The sequence below is a fragment of the Python bivittatus genome, unplaced genomic scaffold (assembly GCF_059951505.1).
Source record: "Python bivittatus isolate LINGU-HERP-01145 unplaced genomic scaffold, Pbiv_v1 ctg000180_np1212, whole genome shotgun sequence".
In the NCBI taxonomy this organism is placed as follows: Eukaryota; Metazoa; Chordata; class Lepidosauria; order Squamata; family Pythonidae; genus Python; species Python bivittatus.
Genome location: NW_028277047.1, coordinates 1,293,965 through 1,319,376, shown reverse-complemented (window position 1 = coordinate 1,319,376; position 25,412 = coordinate 1,293,965). Strand labels below are relative to the sequence as shown.

The 25,412-nt window shown below is 54.7% G+C and overlaps 1 protein-coding gene and 1 long non-coding RNA gene across 2 annotated transcripts in view; one reads left to right on the top strand and one right to left on the bottom strand.

Annotated features, from left to right (window-relative positions):
- Positions 1-25,290, top strand: part of CELF3 (CUGBP Elav-like family member 3) — a 29,212-nt gene extending 3,922 nt beyond the window's left edge. Inside the window, exons 2-13 of the mRNA XM_088137178.1 lie at positions 3,326-3,408; positions 12,981-13,029; positions 13,232-13,360; positions 14,259-14,338; positions 15,201-15,344; positions 15,439-15,571; positions 15,787-15,936; positions 16,326-16,391; positions 16,494-16,589; positions 17,590-17,733; positions 18,337-18,479; positions 22,722-25,290. Coding sequence (XP_087993304.1) covers positions 3,326-3,408; positions 12,981-13,029; positions 13,232-13,360; positions 14,259-14,338; positions 15,201-15,344; positions 15,439-15,571; positions 15,787-15,936; positions 16,326-16,391; positions 16,494-16,589; positions 17,590-17,733; positions 18,337-18,464 — 1,202 coding nt within the window. The 3' untranslated portion in view covers positions 18,465-18,479; positions 22,722-25,290. The remainder of the gene's footprint in view (positions 1-3,325; positions 3,409-12,980; positions 13,030-13,231; positions 13,361-14,258; positions 14,339-15,200; positions 15,345-15,438; positions 15,572-15,786; positions 15,937-16,325; positions 16,392-16,493; positions 16,590-17,589; positions 17,734-18,336; positions 18,480-22,721) is intronic.
- LOC148216348 (uncharacterized) lies at positions 11,613-15,720 on the bottom strand. Its single transcript, XR_015795515.1, has 3 exons — positions 15,689-15,720; positions 14,145-14,392; positions 11,613-13,450 (listed from the first exon to the last, which is right to left on the bottom strand). It is a non-coding gene; the product is annotated as an uncharacterized LOC148216348 (long non-coding RNA).
- Positions 25,291-25,412: the final 122 nt, after the last annotated feature.

The following is a 25,412-nucleotide window of genomic DNA, read 5'->3' as shown; positions in this document are numbered from 1 at the left end:
TGATTGTGGGAAGTACTGAGTATGTCGAAGGAGGACAGAGAAAAGTCAGGGGCCCTTCTGGTTCTTCCACGGTTCTACCTTTAGGGTCTAATTGAATGGGGGGGATGATTTTGCCCCCTTGAATCCAGGGGCTGAGGTCTCCCCCCAAGCGGAACCAACGGAGACGCTGCTGGATTCACCCCGAATTTGGGAACGGGGAGGAAGCCAATGCGAATTTGCAAACCAGGCCCGGCTGCCACGTTTAATCCAGACCTCGTGAGTCAGGCCTTGGGGCAGGGGCTGGGGGGCTAGGGAGAGAGGCTTTCCACCCCCTAAAGGTAGAAAACTAGCAGGTCAGGATTTGAGCCCTAGATTTCTTCCTGCGAGGTTGTACGCACCGATTTCATTCGGATGGGGGGGGGTTGTACAGAGCATTGTCTGAATGCTCCCCTGCAGCCCGGTGATGCTCTGCCACTCTGTTTTTTGCTACCCGCCTTGCTAAGCCCGCTCCTAAACCGGAAAACCATCAGCAACGAAACAGGGAGGTTGGGCTGGAAGAAATTAGCAACTCCCAGAGATTCCAATTGCTTCTGCTTTTTAGAAAGGGATCAGGAAAAAAGGCTGGGGGGGGGGGCGAGCAGGACAGGCCGCCCCCAAAGTCTGTGCATGGCTGACAAGCATGCAATTCAACGCTGGGGCTTCCCAGTTATTGCTCATCGCTCTGTGCCCTCTTCACGTTGCTAGTCCTCAGCGTTTGGAGGTTTCTAGTTTTCAGCATGGGCCTGCTGGCGTTTGCCACACACCCCGTGCCATCAGCCAGGGTTCCCCCCCTCCTCCCCCCCTTGCGGGCCCCGATTTGATTGGTCTTCTGACTCTATATTTATTTTGAGAAAGCGGATCCATGGGGAGGGGGCTGGGGGTCTCTTTCTGCCTGTGCCCCAGGGCGCCTTTTCGTTCTGCCCCCTCCAGAAAGCTCCCGCCCGGCTCTGCTGACGTGGCACCACCAGACCCAGCCACTGGAGCGTGACGGGTTTAGCTTTTCCACTTCATTGACCATTGTGACAGGCTTGCCAGCGAAGTCTAAATATAGGTGCCGTTCAGGAGCTCGGAAGAAACGCAGCATATTTTACTGATGAATTTTTTTGCAAAAAGGCTGGCAGGGAAAGGGAGACGGGGGCCGCCGCCTTGGCACAAGTGCTCCCTCTTTCAAGCTGGGCCTGGCCGGACGGAGAGGAAGCTGGCGCCGGGGGCGCTGGGCGTTGCCGTCCCAGGCTGGCCCAAGCGTGCCCGCTTTGCTTCTCAGAGCCCTGCTGTGTGGGCAGGGAGCAAAGTCAGGCCTGCGTAGTTTCAGCTCTTGGGGGAAGCCGAGCGGAAGAGGCGACGCTGCCTCCCGGAAACCTTTGAGAAACGTCCGCGTGTCTTTTCTTCCCTTTTTCGGATCACGACTGTGATATTTATTTTGGGAAGCCTGGCACCCTGCCCTCTGCGCACGGTAAACCCGGGAGCCGAGCCGGCCTTAAATGCGGGGCAAGGTCTGAGCAATCGAATCAGGCACCCGTCGGGGCTGGAGAAACAGCTTATGACAAGTCGCTGCCCCCTGTGCCAACGAAGAAATGGCATCGGTCTATGCTCAGAGGCCCGGAGCGCTCTTACTCACGGCGTCCTTGGGGCTCTCTGAGCTTGGGGGTGGGCTGGCAGACGCTTCATGACCCAGCTAGGGAACACCACCAGGGCTAGGGAGTGTGGGGTTTGCTCCCTAACTCCCTAGCCCTGATGATGTTCCCTAGTCGGGTCAGGAAACGTCTGCCAGCCCACCCCCAAGCTCAGAGAGCCCCAAGGACCCCACAGCTCAACCCTGAGCTACCGATCTTCTCTTTTATCGGCGCTCTTAATCAGCCGACATTCCGGGAGGGAAACAGGCACTCCAGAGTTGTGGGGGTTTAGCAGCCCGGCTTCCCCATCAGGGTCTCCCGAGTTGCAAAGTCGTCGTGGCAAAGTGCCCCAGCTCAGCACCGCGCCTTTTCTCCCCGCATTGCATTTTACACCCTGCCACTAGCATTAGCGTGTGTCACTCAATAATCAAGACCCAAGGCGCCTTTCTATTTGATGCATGTGCGCTCGACGGTGAATATAAATGCGCCCTGTAAATATCACAGCAATTTATATTCAGGATAGGTGCAATCATCTTTATCGCAACATAATTTTAACCCCCAATGCCCAGTTTGGCTTGATTTGGGGGGTTTTATTTTATTTTATTTTATTTTATTTTCTTCTTCTTAGCAGGTCTTACAAACAGGACGGGGCCTCTGTTTCGGGTTTCCTGGCCCCGACAGGGTCTTCGTTGAAGTGTCGTTTTTTTTCAGCGCCTGACCCTGTTTTCAGTCTCTTTGACCTGCCTTCACACATCCTCTGTTTCTGCTTGCGGTTTGTGGTAGGGTTGGTGGTCGCCGTTCAGACATAACTTGGGGGCCACAAGCTGCTGAAAGGCGGGGGAGAAAAGATTGGGGAAATATCGACAAATCGGAGCACCCCAGGGCCGACGTTTCCCGACAGCGGGGTCAAAGAAGTTTCTGGATGAGATTTCAAGGATTAAGCAGCATCCGGGGAAATGGGACCACGACATTGGTCTCCAACCAACCTCCCTTTCAGCCAAAGAGCCCTTGTTCCTTTTTAAAAAAACAAAACTGGAAAGGTCATTAAAAACATGGTGCCTTGGAATCATGGCTTAGGTTTGATCAGGCTGGAGGAACAAAGTTTGGTTTGTCAACATTCAGCCTATAAATTAACAAGGCAGCTTTCTGGACCAGTGCAAAATTCCTCTTTTTCCCCCAGCCTGGTGCTCTCCGGATCCCACCCTGCAATGGGCATGTTTAAAAGTGATGGGAGATGTAGTCAATAATGCTGGAGGGAGGACTATCATAATTGTATACAGGTTTAAAGTTAGCAACTCCCCTCCATGTTTCTTCCCTCCCACCTAAGCTCACCAGGGGTGAGCTGGGAGCACAGCTGGAGGCAGCCGCCAGCTGTCGGTGGTTACCCAAGAGGTGATCCATTAAGGTAGACTGCCTCTGAACGCAGAGCTCTTTTGATTGAATGTTAGCGGCTTCTTTTCCCACTGGATGCCAATTTAGGGGTCTTCCCTTTCAGGCAGGAATGAGAGCTTCTGGAGAAAAAGGAAGGCCCAGCCCGGCCTCTCCAGTTGGGATTCAGGGCGATCACAATCTGCCCAGGTGACTGATTCACAAAGAGGCCTGGGCGTTGCCAACCTCCAGATTTGGCTGTAAATGGCACAGGGAGGGGATGTCTTTGGTGAGCCACGTTTAAACCCATCCGTTTTCTTTCCCAGGATGTGCCTTCCTGACTTACTGCGCCCGTGAGTCAGCCCTCAAGGCCCAAAGCGCGCTGCACGAGCAGAAGACGCTGCCAGGGGTAAGTCCTCTCCATCGCTCCTCTGCCCGTCCGCTCGGCCTCGCCACCCTCGTCCTCATCCCCCGTTGCAACCGCGTTTCGCCCGCTGCTCTCCTCCAGCTTCCGGAAACGGGAGCTGGCACCCCAGATGGCTTCGGCACTGGCTACGATGCCAGGCAAACACCGTGCGTGTATGTGTGCGTGGTTCCCACTTACGTCCGTCCTGTTGGCAGATCTGGCGCCATGGCGCTTCGTTGGCAGGAAGCAAGATTTCTCCTCTGGGCTATTTGAGCGCTAAGAGAGATGTTGGATGTGTTCAAGGACAGCTCCATTTGAATTCCCTTGCGCCCAGTTGCACCCGGGATATTTTCTGGGCCTCGTTGTGGACGGGGGGTATTTAGTCGAATGCATATAACCGTCTCAATAAATCAGTCACCTTGCTAAGCCATCTGGGGGCAGATTCCAAGGGTTGTAGTCAAGAGCCAGGAATCTAAGTTTGTGCCTCTCGGCCCAGCACTCGGGAGGAGTCTAAACTTAGAGTCTAACAACGTTCACCCACCTTGCGGGTGTCAGAAGTGAAATTAGCACTCCCAAGTCCGTACGGAGGACCTGAATCCAGGAATCAGTGTTCAAATCTGGGAATAAAAGTCCTGCAGGGGGCTGTTCATAAGGTAGTCTGCCTGCCCTGGTGGTTTGAACATCCCCAGGGCCCCATCTGCAGGAAAGGCAATACAGTTTTTAAAGTTATTGCACGTCTGCAGAAAGTTATCCTATAGTTATTCCTCAGTAGAACAAGCAGCTTATCCAAAGCAAACGTGGCGCACGAACGACCACCCCAAGCGCAGGATCTAACATGCTGAGATCCTTGCGTTTTCACTTTAAAAAAAAGTCAAGTTTCTAGTCCTCACCGCTGCACGTGGAGCAAAGCCTGACGCCGCAAGGCGAGCGGAGGGGGAAATCCTCCCTGCTCAGGCGTAAAGCAGATTTGCTTCTTGCCCAAGGCATTAACTCTTGACCTAACCTCGTTGGCTAGGCTGCAGTTGAGGATAAAACAGGAGAAAAGATATGAGTTGTCCTGAGCTCTCGGGAGAAAGGGTTGGTGGTAAATAGGATTACGAAATCGGATCAGCGTTGGCCCTGCTCGGTGAAATCAAAGAGGTCAGAAGACCCAGGAGGGTGGTTGGCATCAATCTTGGCAGAGGGGAAGGGCTGGGCAGAGGAAGAACACAGGAGACCTCCAAGTTGGCTTATGAACAAGCAAAACCCAGGTTTAATCCTTGCAAGAGGCATGGGAAAACAGCCCGCATCGTCCCAGGGAGGCGTTCGCCCCTGCAGATGTGGCAAAGGGTGTATTTTTATTATTTGGGGGTGGAGGGTTGAGGGCCCCCGGAGCGCTTTGGCCAAAGAAGCAGATGTTCCTCTCTTTGTGGGGTTCGGGGTGACGCGGCTCCCTTCCTCCCTTCGCCCACCTGCCCTCCTGGGCGAGGCCTCCGTTCGGTTCGCTCGGGTTTCCTGCCAGCTATTTGCCCAAGGCGGGACCGTGAAAAGGAGCAGGTGTCGCGCCAGCTGTCCCAGAGCTGCAAGCCCTACCTTGCCCCCTGGCGCAGCCTCGTGCCAAGCCCTCGTGTCGGGCTTGAAATTCGCCCTCGGCTGCCTGCCAGGGGGGTGGGGAGACCCTGCCTGCCAAGGGAAAATCACAGCCCAGGTTTCCTTCTGCTCCTCCTTTTCAAAGCCATCTTAGGGGAGCCAGAGGCACCCCCAGAGATGCACCCCACACACAGTCCTTTTTCCCCACTGGTCCTCGGGGAGTTTGCCAGCCGCACAGCCAGCCTGGTATCTCCTCTTATTCCCCTCCCCAGCCTCTGGAGGTAGACTGCTTCTACACCTGGGGGCTCCACTAAGTGGCAGATAGCCATTGATTGCGTTCTCTATGAATTTGTTCCTGGGGGGGGGAATGTTGGTTTTTAAATTATTTTTATTGCTTTTTAATTAACAAAAAGGAATATATATATATATATATATATATATATATATATTAATGTAACAACCAGGGCTGTAAGAGAGCTGCTGGCCCAAAGTCCCCACGGAGCTCCTTAAATGCCTGCTGCCTCAGAGGAAAGGCTCCACGTCTTGCATTCTCAGATAGACTACCGTGGCAGGTGGGAGCTCCATGCTTTGCCTCGGTCTGGCCAGATCTCCCTTCCTCCCTTGGCCGGTCTGCTCCCCTTCAGCAACCCTCCGTGCTGGGATTCCACCACCCACGATGGAGATCTCCAATATTTTTATTTTTACACTGGCACCTTTTAACCAAAGCAGCCCCCGCCTCCACCTTAGCTGGCCAGGGAAAGGATGCGGTCTAGAAACGGCCATCTCTGGGGAATGGGTTCAAGGATCGGAAAAGCGGCTTCCAGCCGGAGCCTGGATGTGGCCTGGTCACGAGGAAGATGCTGGGGCTTGGCTGATAATTTAGGAGTGTTCGGTGGACTAGTAATTCTGCGATTCTGGTCTGTCCGTGCCGTATCCTGGTCTCTCTGCCTCCTCTTCCTCCTCCTTGCTGGAGCCTCTAACCTCGAAGGCCACGTCACCCTCTCCTGGAACCAGATGCTCCACGAACCACGGTGCAAATCTGCACCGTCTCCCTCTCGGCACGCACAGCATGCCGGGATCCCAGGAGATCTGGGATTCGGCTGGATTATCCCCAGATTTAGTCTTGGGGAAGCCGAGGCCAAGGGGAGGGGGCAGGCAAAGCTGGATCAGAGAAGGGGACACCCAGACCCTCGCCTTCTGATCTCGAGCCCCACCCCAGGCGGCAGGCAAGGAGGCGCCGTCAGAGCACAAGGAGATGCGCTCAGCAATCCCAGAGGCTGGTGGCATTGCTGCCGGATTGGGGGGGGGGGCTCTCCGAGAAAACAAGGCAAGAGGGAATTATTTCTTGCTCTGTTTTTTTGGACACGTCTGCAATAGAACCTCCATATTCAGGAGAAGTATACCTTTCAATCTCCCAGCTGCCAGCTGGCTGCATGAAGCTGGATTGGGGCTAACGAGGCAGTGCTGTGCAGTGACTTAAGTCCCCCCCCCAAGCTGTGAGGGTGGGGATTTGCGCCCCGAAGACCTGTCCTCGGTATGTGGGTGGCGGGGTTGACAGACCCATCCCGCCCAGAAAAACAGCAATTAACCTGGTTGGGCCATCTGCCAAAGTGAAATGTGAAACATGCTCTCCTGTGTCACGGGCAGCGTGCCACGTTTGCCCACGTGAAGCCATCTCAGGCCGGGCTGGCTGGCCGTTCAGAGGACCCTCCTGCCCCTCAGCTGGGGGGCACCGAGCGGGAAAGGATTCACGCATGCAAGATGTCAGTGGCCGACTCCTTGGCAGGGCGGGGTCAAGAGGGCATCCTCTGCCTGGCCTTTGGGGGGCATCCCAAAACAGGCCCCGAACCCGTTCTGCCTTAAAAAAAAATTGGGGAAAAAAATCAACTCCAAAAATGTGATCCTGGGCCTTTTTGCCCGAAGGAAGAGGCGAGTCCAGACGTGGCGGCCGTTCGTTCGCGCCGGGGAGCAGGAGCCAAACCACGGAGGGGCTGTTTCCCTCTCGCCTCCCCAAAGGCGCCTTGGGCACAACGCCCCCCACTCCTTTCTCCTTGCCACAACGGGCGCACTGGAGGTCCAGATGGCAAAGCCACGTTAAACCGATGTCGTGATGTGGCTAATCCCCCCCTAATCCCCCTCCAACCCCCCGAAGCTTCCATTTTCTTTAGCGGTCTGGATCCGCCATCAAGACTCTTCCAAGACGGCCAGCTGTAAACACATCTGGGCTCGGCCGTCCCCTTCCCCAGCAGGGCCCGCCGTGCTCTGGGGCAGAATTTGGCCCGGTTTTACCAGGGCTTTTATTTTTCCCTGCACGGGCACAAGGCCCCTCGCCTCGTGCCTTGTTTCGCACCCCCCACCCGTCCTCCTCTTTTCTTCCCACCTTGCGGAGGGGGCCGGCAGAGGCCAGCCGAGCCCGACAGGGCGGCCTGTTTTCCACCCGCCGCTGGGCAGGGAGAGGCGCCAGGCCGTTTCCTGGACCCTAAACATACGGGTGGTTTTATGGACCATCTGGGCAAAGTGCAGGCGAGGAGGCTGCTCGAGCCCGAGCGGCAAGATTGCCAGGAGCGGCGGGCGCTGGAGGAGAAGAGAAATTCAGAGGGGCACAAGAGGGACAGAGGGCTCTGCTGTTTTTCTGCTTAGACGCCACGCTGGACCCGCAATGCTTTCCCCAAACACCCGGCCAGCACATCTTTTCCATGCAAGCTCAGGGACTAGGAACTTGCTTTGCTCTGCAAAAAATTAAAATAAAATAAAAAGGAAAGCAGGGTGTCTCCAGATGCTAAGTCCAGGCTGGGTCCCCGAATCCAGGTGGAAATTGGGCTTTCCCACATCCGGAGGGAAATGACCCCAAGGCTGCTCTTTCCGCTGGAGCTGAAATGCCCATAAGGCTGGGCTTGGGGCAGGTGGAGGGCGGTTCTCTCTCCTTTGCCCCCTTAACAGCCTGGCAGAGCCCAGGGACCAGAGCCCAAGGGCCCCGTGGCAAACCGAGTTAGCCGAGGGAACCTGGTTTGGAGCAGTGCCCCCAAAGGGGTTAAATCCGGATGGCAAAGAGGATGGAATGGGTAGAAATGGCAAAACTGATCCAGGATCAGACCACAAGTACTTTATTAAAAAAGACTCTGGTGGGCTTTTTGCTGAAAATGGGGAGGGGGGAATACATTGGTGATTGACGGTTGGGCTGGTTGAAAAGGGTTTGGGCAGGGGGAGAAGGGAACGATGCGGCCGTTTTAATGCGGGAGGGGACAGGATAAGTTTGTTTGCTGTGCCGAAGATCAAAAGTTGCTTCTTTGACTCTTCGTATCGCTCTTCGCACTTTTTGTATCTTTCGGCTTCCCAACTTTAATCTCGCTGGGTATCCTTTCGGGTTTTCTTTGGCCTCTGGGAAAATCTTTCTCCGGGGTTCCCTCTCGAGGGCCTGCCCCGGCTGAATCTGCGCCTCAACTTAACCCCGGTTTAAAATAAAAATATTCGGAGGAAAAGGCTGGGGAAGAGGGGGTGGGAGGGGGGCTGAGTTTCGAGCGGAGAGTCTCTCTTTCAGAAAAAAATAAAAACCTGCTTTTTGTCTGTTTGTCTCCTAACACAATCTCCCCCCCCTCCACCCCCAAGAGCCAGCAAAGGGCACACCTTTTCTTTTCTCTGCCCCCCCATCTCCCCTCTCCTCCCCTTTGCTCAACTCTCCTGGTCATTGTTTATAGAGATAAGTGATGATGTCAGCACGGTTCCCATGGCAACCCGAGGGGATAAATGAGAGATGAGTGGGTGGTTGCTATGGAATATTTTCTCCAGTTGCCGTAGCAACCGGGCATCTGCTTCCTCGCTTCTCTTTCAAGCCCCCCCCCCCCCAAGAAACACAGAATATTTTTTTTTTCCTAGCAGGTGATGACGAGGGGAAGGGAACAGCCTTTCAGAAGTTGATGGTTTTCGGTCACTTTTGCGCCGTTCGCTTTCTAATATCGTCCGTCTCGGATTTCCCCCCCCCCCCGGGGTTGGAGTTGTGATTTGCTAGAGGGGGGTATTTTTTCTGGCAAGGCTCTGCCATGCTTTCTTTTTTTTAAAATGTTGCTTACATGCCCTGGCACGGTAGAAATGGGATAAATGCTCTTTTTAAAACCATTTTTTTAAAAAATCTGCACGTGCGTCCAGCGGGCTCGACTCCGACCCTCCTCTTCTGTGAAACTCAGAGCAGGAAATCAGTGGAAATAAATACAGATTTTCCTCCAGTTTCCCTGCCCCTTCTTCCCTGCCTTTTTATTCTGTGGTTCCTTTTACCTGCCATTTCAGACCACAAATGCCTTTCCGGTGCCCTGAAAACAAATCAAATCAAACTTAACTCCATACCCACACCCCCGGCCAAAGAAAATGCACATTTCCCCTCGGTTTTTCCACTTGTCCCTGCCTTGGTCTGTTATGAAAGCGTAGGCTGTCTCTTTTCTCTGCTTTGCATCGCGTTGACTTTTTAAAGCAGCCGTCAAATCGGCTCGAATTAGATCTGGAAAGAAACCGCGAGGGGTTTGTAGCGGTTAAATAAGCTTGTTGGGGGAAAGTAAGTCATGGAAGACGCGGGAAATGCCCCTGAGAAATGTCCTTTCTCTGGAATAATAATAATAATAATAATAATAATAATAATAATAATAATAATAATAATAATAGCAGTAGCATCCAGAGTGGCAGAGAGGAGAAAGGCAGCGAGAGTCAGGACTGGTCCTGTCCGCTGCTCTGGTTACCGTAGCAACAGGGCATAACTTGGCAACCGGAGGCGAAGAAAGATACAGGCCTGGGGTGCCATGGCAACCCCATCCTCATCCCTGCCTCTTGGGCTGTGATAGGCAGGAGGGAGTTTTCGCGTCCTCTCCTTGCCGAAGGAGGCGGCGACGAAAGGATGCTGTTGCGACCGACCCGAAGGTCTCCGGAGGTTGGGTAGAGAAGACATTTGGAAATTGCTCTCTTTTTTTCAAAGCCTCAGGGAGAACTTGGGGGTGGATTCCCCAACTGCTCAGCCTGATCTGGCTCAGGAGAGAAAACAGAAAGACCGAAGCAGAGGGCATTTCTGGCTTCTTTGTCATTTTTCCCGCCCCAGCCCCACCAACCCAAAGGACTCTGCGCAACCCCCTTGGTTCATTTCATCCTCTGCCTCCCTCCCCCATCCCATCTGATCTCGAGGCCTTTGGCTTCTCATCTTTGGCCGAGCACCCTGGTTTAGGCCTCCATTGCAGTTTCCCCCGTCTTTCATCCGGGGTCGGGGTGGCCTCCCCCTTCAGCAGTTGGAATGGCTGGGAATATTCCGTAACAGCCACCTCCTTCCAGGCGTGCTTTGCTTTTAACCCCCCAAACCTCAAAGACTGTGCAGAGGAGGGGAAGGAGGACGAAATGAGGTCCCCCAATGGCTTTGCGTCATCACAGGAAACACATCATGGAGTCTTGGAGGATTAAAAGGGGTCTGGGAGATCACATAGTCCAACCCCCTTTCTCAAACGTGCCAAATTCTTGCTGAATTTCCGCCTCCATGATGCCAAATCGGGGAGGTTAGCCCGCTCTCTAGACTTGCAGAATCGTCTTTTCCAGGCCGGAAAATGGCTTTGGACCAGCGAGTCCAGCAGAGCCCAGGCCTACGGGGTTAAAATAAAAATAAAAACTGTATTTGGCTTCCCTTCCTGGCTCCCTTATATTAATCTTGGGTGGGGAGAGTGTATCCTGGCTGACGTTTCCCTCCCCCTCCACAAATGTCTTCCATCCTTTTCCAAGGCCTCCTTCGGTTAATAGTTGCTGCCCCGCCTTGTGGCAAGGAGTCCCACGGATTAAACAAAGGGTTGTGCGAAGAACTCGCCGATTTCGCCCGCTTTGCATTCAAGTAGAAAAAAGGGGTTTTCTGTTATAAGGGCCGAAGGAAGGAAAGTTCTCCAGTGGAACTCGCAGCCCCAGGACTGCTCCTTTTCACCAGATGTCCCCAAATCTTAATCTTATGGGGAGAGAACCAATTCAGGCTTTTCCCTGGAAGAGAGGAGGAGGAAGAGAGAGAAATCCAGCCTCCTCTTTTCTTGCAACTTCTTCCAGCTCTGGAATATCCCGATTCAATGTCCCCCAACTGCACACAGGATGTGGCCCGCGCACCCAGCAACTAATATGAAAGAACGTCTTCTCAATAAAATCTGGGTCGATTTGCCAGGGGAAAAAAAAAAAATTTGACTGCCCCACCAGATTCAGAGGGTTACCTCTGTGGTCTCATTTGAGTTCAGGGTTACCTTGCTAGGAACTTAATTCACAGGTCTGTGTGCGTGCGTGTGCGGGTGTAAAAAGGGAAACATCTGCTAAGTGGGAGAGCAATCTTTTCATGTCTAAGGCTGTGGTTCCGGTGGGCGGGTGGCGAAGCCTTCCTTTTCAAGCAGGATTTTCTTTCCTTCATAAATGACGTAGGACCTATTTTCTGGCCTGTGCTGTACTTTTTTTATAGGTCACCCAGCTCAAAAAAAACCCCAACCCTACTGTTAATTTGGGGGGACTGGCAGCAGACATGGCTTCCAAGGGGAGAACTGCGCATTGTCCAGCGTGGCAGTCAAGCAGAGAGAGTTCTAGCGAGGGCCAAAGCAGAGAGCAGAGCCTTTAATTTTCAGAAAGGAGCTCAGGGAGCAAGTCAGCCAGAGCAGAAGGAATGCAAATAAATTCAGGGGGACTCAGCGCCGGCAAAACTGCCTTCTTTAGGGCTTTGATAAAGGAGCTTTGGTTTTAGTACCTTTTTAAACTGGTTTTCCACGGCACGTGATCATTTGATACGGGCTAATTCGCCTTCATAACCGTGGCGGCGTGCAAGAGAACAGAATTGCAGTCCCAGAGACTTTATAGCCCAGCCCGAAGGGAGGCTGTGTAGAAGATCCCTTGATTTAGCTTCTAAAAGAAGGCCAGGCGTGTTGATCTGGAGCCGCCAAAGAGACCCACCTCTGCTCATCTTTAAGATCCCGCAAGCCTTGTTGATGTGCCGCAAAGGTGGATTCAGTGGCAAGAGAGACACGTGGCAGTCTTTCTGAAGTAAGAAAGTCAGAGGGAGAAATAGAAGGAAAACCACCAACATTCTTGGTGGTTTTCCATTTTATTCTTTCTCATTTTTATCCCCAGAAAACGCTCTGGGGCTCCTCGATTTGCAGGGCCGGCCGGCCCACCCAAGCGGAAAAGCAAGATGGAAGCTGGGGTCGGTCCGCCTCTCCCGTGACGTGGCGCGCCCCCAGCCGAAGAGACGGGAGCTCTCCGTGCTCTCCCGAGGGTCGCCAGCTGGCAAACAGCCGAGCTGGACCCTCTCTGGGGAGACGTCCCCGCGATGGCCCAAGTCAGACTGAAACTGCATCCTCAGGAGATGTTTCCTCAAGGGTGGGCTGGACCAGTGGCCAAAGACGAGGAGGAAGTGCAGCCCTTTGGGGTGCTCTGCCCCCTCGAATGCTTCTTCCTCGTGGGGATGGCCAGCCAGGGAGAATATGGATAACCACAATATCATCATAGTGGACATTTCAAGATGATGTTCTCCTTGGTTCACTTGTCCTCTCCTGGCAAGGGGGCCTTCCTCCACTCCGTGTTGCCTGGCTTTTGACACAACGGCCAACACTTTGCTTGAAAAAGCAACCGGCCCTCGGCTCAAAGAAACCCACACCGCCGAAGGGGCCTTTTTGGAAAATGCTGCATGTGGGTGGTGCCGGCCCGGAAAGTTAGCCCAAGGCAACTTCCCCCCGCCTGCTGCCTTCAGGATTTGGGCGACAAGGACACCCACCCCTCCTAGCCAGCTGGTTCTGGGAATTTTGAAGGCCTCCAGAAAGGCCAGCTGGGGATGGCCCTTCTAGCATCAGCCCAAGGCTCTCTTCCGTCCATTTTAGCTTCTAAAAAAGATTCGGGCTCTGATGAAGGCAGGAAGGAGAATGAGGCAGGGCTGTTCAGGTCAGCTCTCTCCAAGCGTGGCATTGAGGCATATCACCAGCTGATAACCCAAACCTGATGCTCTGGGCTCAATCCTCATCCTTCTCTTCCAGATGAACCGACCGATCCAGGTGAAGCCAGCGGACAGCGAAAGCAGAGGAGGTATGATTTCCTTCCACCTTTTGGGGTGGGTGGACCAACCCGACCCGTTGATGGGCTAGGCTCTTTTAGGAGGGCCTCTGTTTTATATTTTAGCACGGGCCGCCCAAGATTTCGAGCCTCTCTCGCTCTACCGATCAGAGGAGAGGACTGGTCATCGGCAAAGTCCTTTCTCTGAGTCCCTTCCTGTCTCTTTGTCTTCCAGAAGACAGGAAGCTGTTTGTAGGGATGCTGGGCAAGCAACAAACGGATGAAGACGTCCGGAAAATGTTTGAGCCTTTTGGGAACATCGATGAATGCACGGTGCTCCGAGGTCCAGATGGCACGAGCAAAGGTGGGTGGACGGCCGCCGTGCCCTCTCCTCCTCTTCCGGCTCCTTGTTTCCAGGTTGACCCAGCAACTCCTTGCTCTGTGATCCGCTGTTCTGGAAGAAAACCCGGGATGGATAGAAACTCTAGCAGTTTTTAAAGTGCGCCTTGGCGTCTTTTTGGAGTTACACTGTACCTTAAGCCCCCTTTTTGTCAAACTAAGAGTTTGGTCAGGTTTAAAACGGTTGCCGCTTGGAGAAACCGAGCGAGCTTTCAGGAGAGCACCTGAAAGGGAGATGAAGGGAGATGCTTGGAAAGCTATGTCTGCACGCTCGCTTTAGGAAAAACGAGTTTGGTTTGCTTTCTGCAAAAATCCCGAAGCGGAAATGTAAAAGTGGGGTGGATTAATTTTTATTCCCTCAGCAGATGGGTGCACTAGAGTATTTCTAAATCATCACCTTTCCAACTTAGAAGCATAAAATGCCCAGCTTGGAAACTTTTCCACTTTATAAGGAACCTCCCATCCCGCCAGAACGTGGTGCCTAGTAGGAAAGAAAGCAATTCTTCGTTTTCTTCAGGACTGAGTTGTTTTTTTCTACATATGTATTCTCTATTTTTTACAGTCTGGCTTTAATTAATCGATTCATTTCAATGATTTATCTGGGATGACTTTTCATTGTTCGTGGGGTTTTGGTTTTAACCGTGAGCCACCCCCTGGGGGAGATGGGCAGCGTGCAAATGTAATAAAAAAATAAATATGTAGAAAAGGGAAGCGCACAGAGCAAAGTGTGAACAAATGCAGTTCCTCACCGTCCTGCAGTGTGTCCAGGGTCTAGCCCTGGCACCATTTCATTTCTCTCTGGTTTTGCGGAACGCGCTCCCGCCTTTGATTATTCTTGTTTTCTCCCCGTTCTTCTCCATCAGGCTGTGCCTTTGTGAAATTCCAAATGCACGCCGAAGCCCAGGCAGCCATCAACACGTTGCACGGGAGCCGCACGCTGCCGGTGAGTCCTTCGCCCATTCCAGCCAGCCCAGGCTTTAATTTTAAACTCTGCGAGCTGTAGAAATAAGGGGATTTTCTCATGGACTCTGCTGCCCTCAGGTGGCCGTATCGTCCTATTGCACCTTCTCTGTGCCATGCATGGATTTAAAAGGCAAGAAATGCTAGTTTGTCAGTGGGGTGCAGGAAAGGGGAAAAAAAAGAGTTCACCAATTTTCACCAAGAAAGGTGTTTGGCTCGGGTGGCTAATTTTGGGGCCTGCCTCGGTAGTTCTGCCTCCCTTCGCAGCTGGATGTCTGACCAGGTACAAACTATAACGAACGATAGGACGAACTGCTCCCGAGTTCCCAGCTTGTTCAAGGCCCCCAGATAAAGCAGCCAACTTATCTGGAAAAACAAGCACAGCCTTGCTCTTGTGCTTTGGTAAAGGGAATGAGGGTTCAGCACGATGCTGAGGGGGGGGGGTTCTTCTGAGCCCAAATGCACACCCACCAAAGCGTGGCTGGACACTCGCTGCGGGCGTGGAAACACGGCAGGAGAATTGTGGAAGGAAGGAAGGAAAGAAGGAAAGAAGGAAAGAAGGAAAGAAGGAAAGAAGGAAAGAAGGAGTGAAGGGAAGGGAAGGGAAAGATGGATGGAAGGAAGGAGGGAAAGAGGGAAGGAAGGAAGGGAAAGAAAGAGGGAAGGAAGGAAGAAGTTAAGGGAAGGGAAGGGAAGGGAAGGCAGGCAGGCAGGCGGGCTACACGCCCACCCAGCCCCCCGCCCTGCAATTTCCTGAGAAAGATCCCTCCCCCCACCTCCCCACCTCCCCCCCCGGGAGCCCCGGCCGGCCCCCTCCCAACGCTTCTCCGCTGCTTCCCTCCCAGGGAGCCTCTTCCAGCCTGGTGGTGAAGTTCGCAGACACGGAGAAGGAGCGGGGCCTCAGGCGGATGCAGCAGGTGGCCAACCAACTGGGCATGTTCAGCCCCATCGCGCTGCAGTTCGGAGCGTACAGCGCCTACACGCAGGCCGTAAGCGGGCCGCTCCCTCCCGCGGGCCGGGGCGGGCCGGGCCGGGCCGGGGCGGGCGGGGGGCTGCGGCTTCAGGCGCTCTCTCCCTCCGCAGCTCATGCACCAGCAGGCTGCCCTGGTCGCCGCCCACTCCGCCTACCTCAGCCCCATGGCTGCCGCGCAGATGCAGCAGATGGCCGCCATCGCCCCCAACGGCCTCATCGCCACCCCCATCACCCCCTCCTCAGGTAAGGCGGGCAGAGGCGGGGGCCGCCGGAGGCCGGGGCTGCCCGCCCGCCGTCCCGCCCTCCCTCCCGGGGTCCCAATCCCCGGCCCGGCCATCTCGAACCCCGCGCCCGCCGCACCAGTGGGACAGCCGCCGCGCGTCCGGGTTCCCGTGGGGGGCTGCGGAAGGGGCGGGCCTGCGGCCACAAAGCGGGGCTCTCCCTCCTCCCTCCCACAGGAAGCAGCACGCCGCCCACCATCGCTGCTACCCCGGTCTCTGCCATCCCAGCCACGCTCAGCGTCAACGGCTACAGCCCCGTGCCCACGCAGAGCGCGGGGCAGCCGGCCTCCGAGGGCATCTACACCAACGGCGTCCACCCCTTTCCAGGTACCCGCCCGCCGCCCCCGCATCCTGTTTACTCCCCTTCCCAGAGCACCCAACCTGAGGACCAGGTGGTTTCTTTGCCAGCCAACCGCCTGGGCTCGCCGGGGGTCCGGCTTGGCCACGCTCCGAGCTTGAATCCGGAGCCTCGTTCAGGGCCTTTGCCAAAGCAGAATGGGAAATAGGCGGTTGGCAAAGAAACCACCTGGGGGAGGCATTCTACCTCCGACTCTCAGATGCGGAGGAAGAAGCCAGCTGGGTCCTCCCCGGCCGTCCCCCGCCCCGGGCGCGCTCTCCTTGCTGTGAGCGCCCGGCCGCTTCTGAACCCCGGCGACCCTCCTAAGTGTGTGTTGTTTTCCCATCCGCCCCCCACCCCCCGATCCCCAATGCCACAGCACAGAGCTCGGCAGCCCCCGTGGATCCATTGCAACAGGCGTACGCCGGGATGCAGCACTACACAGGTAGGCGACCCGCAAAGGCGCCGTCTGCCCGGGTTGGGAGGCGGTGATTTCTCCCCGGCTCCCGAAGGACCGGCCCGTGACGCTCGGCGCTTCCTCCCACAGCTGCCTACCCTGCTGCCTACGGACTGGTGAGCACAGCCTTCCCCCAGCAGCCCGCCACCATAATAACCCAGCAGGCTCCCCCGCAGCAGAGAGAAGGTAGGTGGGGGGAGCGAGCACCCCGGGGTCAGCCGGCCAGACGGTTCTCTGGCCGGACTCTGCCCTGCGGCAAACCCTCAGCCTAGCTGGGGTGCTGCTCGAACAACCGCAGGGACGGCGCTCCAGCACATCTCCTCCCATCCTTGCGGGAGGGTCACATCATTTGCTGGCCACCTCCCCGATGGGCACACGGAAGCCGGGGGAGAGAAGTAGGGCAACCACGGCCAGGCTGCCAACTTCTAGAGCAGTGTTTCTCAACCTTGGGCACTTTAACCCGTGTGGACTACAACTCCCAGAATTCCTCAGCCAGCATGGCTGGCTGAGGAATTCTGGGAGTTGAAGTCCACCCATCTTAAAGTACCAGAGGTTGAGAAACACTGGTCTAATGGGTGTTTAAAATAATTTGCTCCATGTCTGCATCCCTGCGCTCGATCCCTCCAGTGGTCCTGCACAACATTCATGGTTTTTCTTCCAAGCGGTTGCAAAAAGAAGCGTATTATTATTATTATTATTGTTGTTGTTGTTGTTGTTGTTGTTGTTTTCCACAACCGAGCAACAGTGGGGATCCCCAGCACCTCCAACTTCCTACACTTTAGGTCCCTTTCCTTGCACTGAAAAGCAGACGCCTCAGCCTGCCTTTGCTGGCTTATTTTATGTTCCTCTAAAATAACCGCAGCTGGCATTTTAGGGCAGAGCCATGGCAAAGAGACAGAGGGGAGGTCTCAGCCACAACGTCAAGAAATCTTTCACAACCTGATGGAGAAATGCTCCAAACGTCGTTGGTGTTAAGATGAGGACATTTTCCAACCGCCTCTCCCCAGCCCCGGCTGCTCCCCGTCCGTCCCTCCTTCTCCTGCCCAACAACTTACTTACTTATTTAATCAAATTTCTCCCCGCCCATCTCCCCCCAATGGGGGACTCTGGGCGACTTACAAAACCATTAAAGCCATAAATATCCATAAAATACAGAATACAGAAAGAACTTGGTTTTCTTCTGCAGGTCCCGAGGGTTGTAACATCTTCATCTACCACTTGCCGCAGGAATTCACCGACTCCGAGATCCTGCAGATGTTCCTCCCCTTTGGGAACGTCATTTCGGCCAAAGTCTTTGTCGACCGAGCTACCAATCAGAGTAAATGCTTCGGTATGGAGGGGAACGCGGGAAGATCTCGAAAGCGAGTCCTAACCCTAGAGGTCTCCCACCGTCTGTCCTTCTGCGGGCCCAAAGGATGACCATCACCGGAGATCCGGTTCCTACACCCGAGAGGGTTGGGTGGGAGTCAGGCCAACCTTTTTCGGTTTGGAATACAGGTTAGGCGTTGCGGGCACGAAGGGGTGCCTAAATCAGTTCCCAAACCAACGAAGACGTCGAAACCAGATCTTCTCCAACTGAAGGGCACCAGACCATCTGGAGCTGCTTTCATATGAGAAGAGGAACGTGTGTGGAGCATGCCCTGGTTTTGTCCCAAAATGAGGAGGGCTGGGTACTTTATCCTAATCATAGGACATACACAGGGGCAATAGGTCCCCACCTCGTGCCCTTTAAAGAGACCCCTTTTTTGGCCCTAAGATCTCAAGCAGATAGGACTTTCTGCTTTCCACCAAAACTGAATCTTCTCCCAATTTTTTTCCCCAGCAAGGCCTTTCTGCACGACCTCGGTACCCGCAGGGCCCTTCCTGCCCTCAGCTGGGAGGTCTCAGTGGGCCCTTGGCCCTTCTCTTTCTTGCTCCCCTCTCTCTGCTGCAGGATTTGTAAGTTTTGACAATCCTGCCAGCGCCCAAGCCGCCATCCAGGCCATGAACGGCTTCCAGATCGGGATGAAGCGACTGAAAGTGCAACTGAAACGCCCGAAAGACGCCAACCGGCCGTACTGAACCACTGCCTGCCAGGTGGGTCTTTAGCCAACCCGGCTGCTGGCGGAACGCCAGAAATGAAGCCGCACGCTTCTTCCAGCGGCCGGAGGGAGCCCCTTCCTCGGTCTGGCTGATTCCCGAAAAGCCACTGCCAGGCAGATTCCTGAAAAAGATGAGAGAGGATCGTCTCGGTTGAGTGTTTCTCAACCCTGGCCCCTTTAAGATGGGTGGACTCCAACTCCCAGAATTCCCCAGCCAGCCATGACAAATTAAAAAAGCCTTGCTGGTTCTGAAGTCCCATCTCCCTGCTTGGCAGCCATAGGAAGGGACAGAGAACCGGCAACACCTGGGTCCCCGTCCAGTTGTGGGGATCGTTTAGTTATCCCTCTGTCTCCCCTGCAACTCCCAGACGGGCCAGTCTCTCCAAATGACCCCGCTCGGTTATTGCTTCCACCTACCGTCAAATCGAAACACCCTCCCAGTGGGAATTTCTGTGCTTTTGTTTTTCTGCAGGGCGGGAGGGAGATGGCCCCCTTAGGTAGCCCCTTTTCTTTTTCATTTCTTAAGGGAATATATTATCCAGGAAAGGACAGAGTTGGCAATGTGCTGGGGGTGGCGCGTGTTTGTGCATCCGTATGATTCCCCTCCTGTTAGATCTCCAGAATCCCTTGGAGTTGGGTGGCTGTTGGAATCATTTCAGGGAGCCCTCGTTTAGCGACCGCCTCGTTCCACCGCCGTTGTGACGGTGATGGAAAAGTCACTCGGCCGCCAGTCCTCGCGTTTACGGCCTTCGCGGGTCGGCAAAGCCGAGGAAAGCTGAAAGCCAGATCATAAGCAGAGTCGTGGTTTCACTTAGCAACTGCTGTGCTTAACGACCGAGTTGCGGGTAACACTTGTGGTCGCTAAACGAGGATGACCTGTAATAAATGGATAAATAGCCGTAGTGCGGTGTTTTGGGACCTGTTGCAGTCTTAGCTGCCCCCGTTCGCTCCAACATGGCCCATTATGTAGAGCTGTCCAAGGCAGACCCCACATTACATCACGGTCAGAACTAGAACGTCGTGAAAAAGTCAGCAAAAAATGCAAAGCTGTCAAAAATATAAGTCTTTGAGGAGGCTCGCCTACCAAGCTATGTCGTGATGGGGTTTTCTCACCCATTGCAGCGTTGAATGCATGACCTGGTCTTTCTTCCCCATTTCCCCCTTCCTTCCCCCCCAAAAAAAGAAATCCTGGGTGCTGAGAATTTAATATGTTCGGGTTAAAATGTTTCTGTCTTGTCTCTTTTAATGTGCAAGTAGCAATGTCATTTTCTTTGGATCAATGTCTTTTTTTTTTAAACCGTTTCTGTCCAAAAGAAAAAAGATTAAAAAAAGAAAAGAGGGGGTGGAGGGAGTTATTGATTTTGTCTAGAAAGCACACACTTTTTTAAAAAAAAGAAGAAGAAAACCAAATTCCCCCTTTTCTTTCTCTGCTGCTTGAAACCACGCATTCCCACCCCCCCTTCGGCAGGGGGCCAATCATATCTTGAGACGACTCTTGCTAAGCCATCATTCGTTGTCGCGGGAGACCTAGCTCCGCCCCCCCTTGTAAGTTGCATCCTTTGGAATGAACAAAAAGTAAAGTATTTTTTCTCCTTCTCCTCTTCCTCTTCCTCCTCCTCCTCCTTCCTTTGATTCGGAAAGGCCAACCCCAACGTCATGTGAATCCGAGTTGCGCACTTTTTGCATGACGTCTGCGTGAAATAGCATTTCTCTGGATGTGCTGTGAGTTTCTGGATTGTAGTTCTTGTCTGGTGAAGTGCCGTCTCCTCTCTCTGCGTCTTCCCCCCAAGCATGCACGCACACGTGCGCCACCCTCGCACGCGGCAGCCGGAGCCGGAGCCTCGGGCCCCCAACCTCCCCTCTTCCCCCACCACGAAAAAGAAAGAAAACTCGGTCCCCTTGCAAATTTGGTGGCCCCGTGCTTTCGGCTCCCATTTCACGTGGTTGCGACCCGTCCCGTCTACACTTCGTTGTTGTCGTCCCCGTGAACGCCCGTGGGCTGTGCTTTTCTCACAATTTCTCTTGCCTGCGCTGTGTTTTGCTCGTCTGGGTGGTGTTGGTTTGACAGACACGGTGGTTAGTGGCGCCCGTCAACCGGTTTGTGCAAACGCAAAACTTCTCATGGCTTCTCCATTCCCCCGTCCCCGTCCCCACGACCCTCCGTGCCTTTGCTCCACCGAGCTCCTGGAACATCCGACTGTGGGATTTTTGGTTTCCGGGTCCACACGAAACTCTCCCAGGCTGTGGAAGATTCAAGACCGTCTTGCCGGTCTCCGCTGTCCCGTGCATAAAGGTCTCGATTGGTTCCTGCGGCCAGAATGAAGCAGTTGATTGATTGCAGGATTAATGAATTTAATCCAGGGTTTCTCAACCTTGGCAGCTTGAAGACGGGTGGACTTCAACTCCCAGAATCCCCCAGCCAGCCATGCTGGCTGGGAGATTCTGGGAGTTGAAGTCCACCCGTCTTCAAGCTGCCAAGGTTGAGAAACACTGATTTCGTCCCTTAATTCTGCCACTAACTGATGAAGCAATTCTCTGCAAATTTAAAAGCGAGAGAGTTTAGACCCTCAGAACAGCCACCCCAAAAATAAACCTAAAAAATGAGCTTCCCAGAATGACGATGCTCGGCTTGCGGCTGCTTTAAGAGGACGGACAGCTGCAATGCGAGCTTGGCCGCCTGCACGAACGGCATTTTAACCGGGCCCGCACCCCAAGAGCGAGCGAGTGGGCACCGTGCGCCAACCACGTTCTAAGTCAGCGTTAAGGGGCCGGAAGCCCCCGAGCCAAGCGCTCGAAATGGGGCGTCTTCTCTGGCCAGCAGTTGCAGAATCCAAAAGTGGGGGGACAATTAAAGTCGCCCCACTGCCTTGGGCCACAAAACGCAGCACCTCCGTGACGGAATCCTGGATCAGGCGAACGGTCCGTCTTCTCGTGGGGCAAAGGAGATCCCCAAATCCTGGGGGGCTCGTCTTGCAATCTGTCCTCCTCCCCCCCTTCCCCCATCATCCTCCACCTGGTCTCCAGGAATGCATGGAAGCCATTCCCACCCTTTGTCTCGCTTTGGGGGGCCCCGTGTGATACTCCCCCCCCACCGCCTGGCCAAAGTGGCTCCGTAAAGATGACCTCCTGAATCTTCTGAAGAGCTCCCATCTCCCCCCTTTCCTCCCTCGTTTTTGGTTTTCGTCACCGTTGTCGTTGTCGTTGTGGATCTCTCCTGTGTCTTGTTTCTCTCTGTATTTGTCGGTGTGTATGTGTATGTGCGTTTGTGTTTCCAGTCCCGTGGAGAGGTCCGGGCAAGGAGCTCCCCAGGGCAATCCTTGGGAAGTTTGATGGTTTTGAGGCTCTTCTGAACCCCGGACTCTGCTCAAAGGGGTTGTTGGGGTTCCCCCTTCCCCCCCCCGCCAATTTGGGGCAATTTGTGCGCTCTTTCCTGATGGCAGGGGGACCAGGAGAATTGGGGGGGGTTCTCTGACGGCTGGGAAACCCAAATCAGAAGGACTCCATCTCCCCCAACCACAATTCCTAGCTGCAATCGGGGTCTAGTACAGCGTTTCTCAACCTTGGCCCCTTGAGGATGGGTGGACTTCAACTCCCAGAATTCCCCAGCCAGCTTGCTGGGAGTTGAAGTCCACCCATCCTCAAGGGGCCAAGGTTGAGAAACACTGGTCTAGTAGATAGATAAATGTGGATTATCTTCTGCCTCCCGCCAAGCCCAATTTATTTAAGCAAACCACACCACCCAAAGCAACTTTTAGGCCTTCTCTTCCACCAAGGGAGACGCCGGTAAGTTTACTCCGGTCCCGAGCAAACGTTGGTTCACGACCACCTTGGCCCTCGTCTAGGTGCCCTTGGAGAGAGGGCAAGATGGCGTTCCTTACACAGCCCTTGCGTTCAGAGGCCTGGCTGCTGGAATGTTGGGGTGCTGTCAAATTAAAAAAGGGGATTTGGGGACGGAGAAGCCAGGGAGACCCCCGGCCGCAAGGTTTGGCCCTGCAGACCTCGCGCTCTGTTGTAGGAAGATGGAAAGGGAGGAGGAGGATGGATTTTAGGGGCTGGGAGGGAGGGCGGGGGGCACAGCTATTTGGAACCCAAGATCCCAGCCAGACTGGCCTCTCTGCATGTCCTTGGCCCCCAGCCCCTCCCGGCCTCTGTCCTTTAGTGGGAAAAGCCAGCCGGCCAGCCAGGAACCTCCGAGGTCTGATGCGCTTCTGCTCTTGTCTCCTCTCTCTTCCTTTAGGTCTGGAGCTCAAAGTAGGAGCCATCTCTGCTTGATTCTCTTGCCCACTCTCCAACCGCCCCGTTTCCTTCTTCTCTCTGCTCTTCCTCCTCATAAGCCTCCCAGAAAAACTGCTTCTCCCGGGCACGGGTCGCTTTCCTCATTGACTGGCCCCCAAGACTTCTCCCAGGACGGAGTCCCACCAGACGGGCTGCTTCTCCTGCTGCCTCCTCTCCAGCGTGGGCTCCACGCCCCTCCGTCCGTTTGGTCCAACCGAGGAGCACCAGGTTGGGGAAGCTGCTCCTGCACCGGCCCGTTCCCGGCCACGAGCGACGGAGCTCGGAGAATCGGAAGGGCCAGGATGCTGCTTTTCGGGAATAGACGGATGGATTTGAGATGGATGGATTCGAGGTGGACGGATTTGAGATGGACGGTTCAAGGGGGATGGATTCAAGACGAGAAGACAGCCACTTTGGGGGGCCTCATCCTCACAGCGTCTCCTCCCCCCCCAATTCCCCCCCCCAGGCAATTTTCTCGCAGGCATCGGTGAAGGTCGGGTTGAGAGCAGTGAGACAGCGGTCCGAGCCAAAATTCAGCTACCTCTAACTTTGTACACCCCATCCATTCGATGTCCTGGTCCTTGGGGAAAGAGGGGGCCGACCCACACGCTCCAGATGCTGCCAAATGGCCTCTCCAAGCATCCCTCACCATAAGCCATGCTGGCCAGGGTTGATGGGCATTGTAGTCCTGCGGCATTGACCAAGCCACGGGTTCCCTGACCACCTTTCTCAGCGTCCCCCCGCCGCCAGAGAGACTGAAATGAAAAGTAGGCGAAAGAGAGGGGGGAAAAAAAGAGGAATCCCCCCCAAGTAATTATAGAAGGCAATTCCTTACCCCCATAGAAGGAAGTGGAGGAATTCTGAAATATTCCAACCCCTTTCCTTTCTTCTTCTCCCGGCCCCCTTCCCAAGTTTCTGGATGCAGGTCATGCTTCCCTCCAAGATCTGAAAAGTCAGACTTGGGAAGCTTGAAACCCGAAATGGGTCTGCCCTCATTTTTCTCTGCCCTTGCCTGCTTGCCTCGTGGGGAGGCAAGCCGAGATTGGGGGGGTCGTACAGGGCAGCCTCCTCAGTGGGAAGAAGCTTTGGGGTTCAGACCGCACTGGCCCTGCTCTAAAGCCCAGTTTCCTGCAAGAGGCAGGGAATCAACTCTTTAAACGCTTTTCCTTCCTCCTGGCCTGGGAGGAGTGGGCCGTTGAGAAACGGGGAAAGGTCCCAACGGGGGGGGGGGGAATGGGTTGTGCTTTTGGAAATGCCCCCCCACCAGACAAGACGTCTTGCCCTGCCTTTCCTTGCTCACCTAGAGAATGAAGTTAATTCCCCCTTCCCCATGCCCCTTTCGAACAACCCTCCCCCTCGTGTTCTCTTGCAAACTTTTTCATGGGCTTTAATGAGGGTTGGAGGCAATTTGGGGGGGGGGTAGGACTGCTGCGCTCCCAGATTGGAAAATCGACACACCAGAGAGGGAAGGAAGGGGTTAAACTGAAGCCACAGTCCCCAGGCACATGCGTTTGGCATCACCCGGCACACCAGCTCTTTGGAGATCTGCAAGATCCAGGCCCGAGCTGCAGCGGGGGGATCCCCTGGGGATCGGGTCTACCACCGTTGGGAACCTCTTGGGGGGTGAGCCAAAAGGACTACAGAGCTCATCGCCCACCGCTCCATCCTGAAGGGCCAACGCTGATGGCACCGACCCGAGACGGAGAGTCTCCGGCGGAGGGCACCGCGAGATCCGGATTCCTCCATCCACACCTGAGATCTGACCGGACAGGAGGACCCCCGCCCGCCTGGCCGAGTCCGTTTCGGCTCCGAGCAGCGACTTTCTTGGAATCTCGGCTTCGTCCCACCTTCTCCAGGGAGGAGGAGAAAAGGCCTTTGGAGGAAAAAAATTCTCTTTTCTCTCCACCCCCTTCCCCATCCGCCTGGACTTCGGCCAGGCGACTGGCTCTTCTGGCAGCCCGGCGCAGACGGTCACGGTCCGCCCAGCCCTTCCTTCCTTCCCTTCGCACGACGGACAGGATGGACGCTTCCCCCCCCCCCATTATTAAGCCAAGGGAACACTCCTCAGCCAATGAGAAAATTGCGGGGGGGAGCAAACTCCCATCAGCAAAGCGAACCCGAGAGCCTGCTCCGATCTACGCCGAATATCTCATCCTCTTGGGGATCCACCCTAAAATTTAGGCTAAGCTTAGGACGCAGGAGACGGATTCCCCCCCCTGCAGAAAAAGACCACCCCCACACCCCTCGAAGGACCAGAAGTCTAGCAGGGCCACCAGATGCCCCCTCCCCGCTCTTGGTCCCTCCCTAACCTGCAACTCTTAGGCGCCCCCAGCGCTGCTCCCCTCTTTGCGGAACAGCCTGGCGCGTGTCAAATTCATCCCCGGAGCTTGGATCGCCAGGTGTCCCCCCGTCCCTTCTGGAAGCAGACCTGCTCCTCCGAGCTTCACCTGCGCCTCTCTGCCGGCAACTTTTGTCTTTCGCGCCTCCGAAATGAAGGTCCCACCTTAACGCCAGAAAGAGAAGAAAAATATGTTTACAGTCTCTTTTGCTGATTCAGTAATTGTAAATAATTCCATTGCGATTAGCGGCAATTAAATTTTGAAAAAGGGGTTTCAACCCATCGTCCTCTTCCCTTTTCTGAGCTTAGATTTTG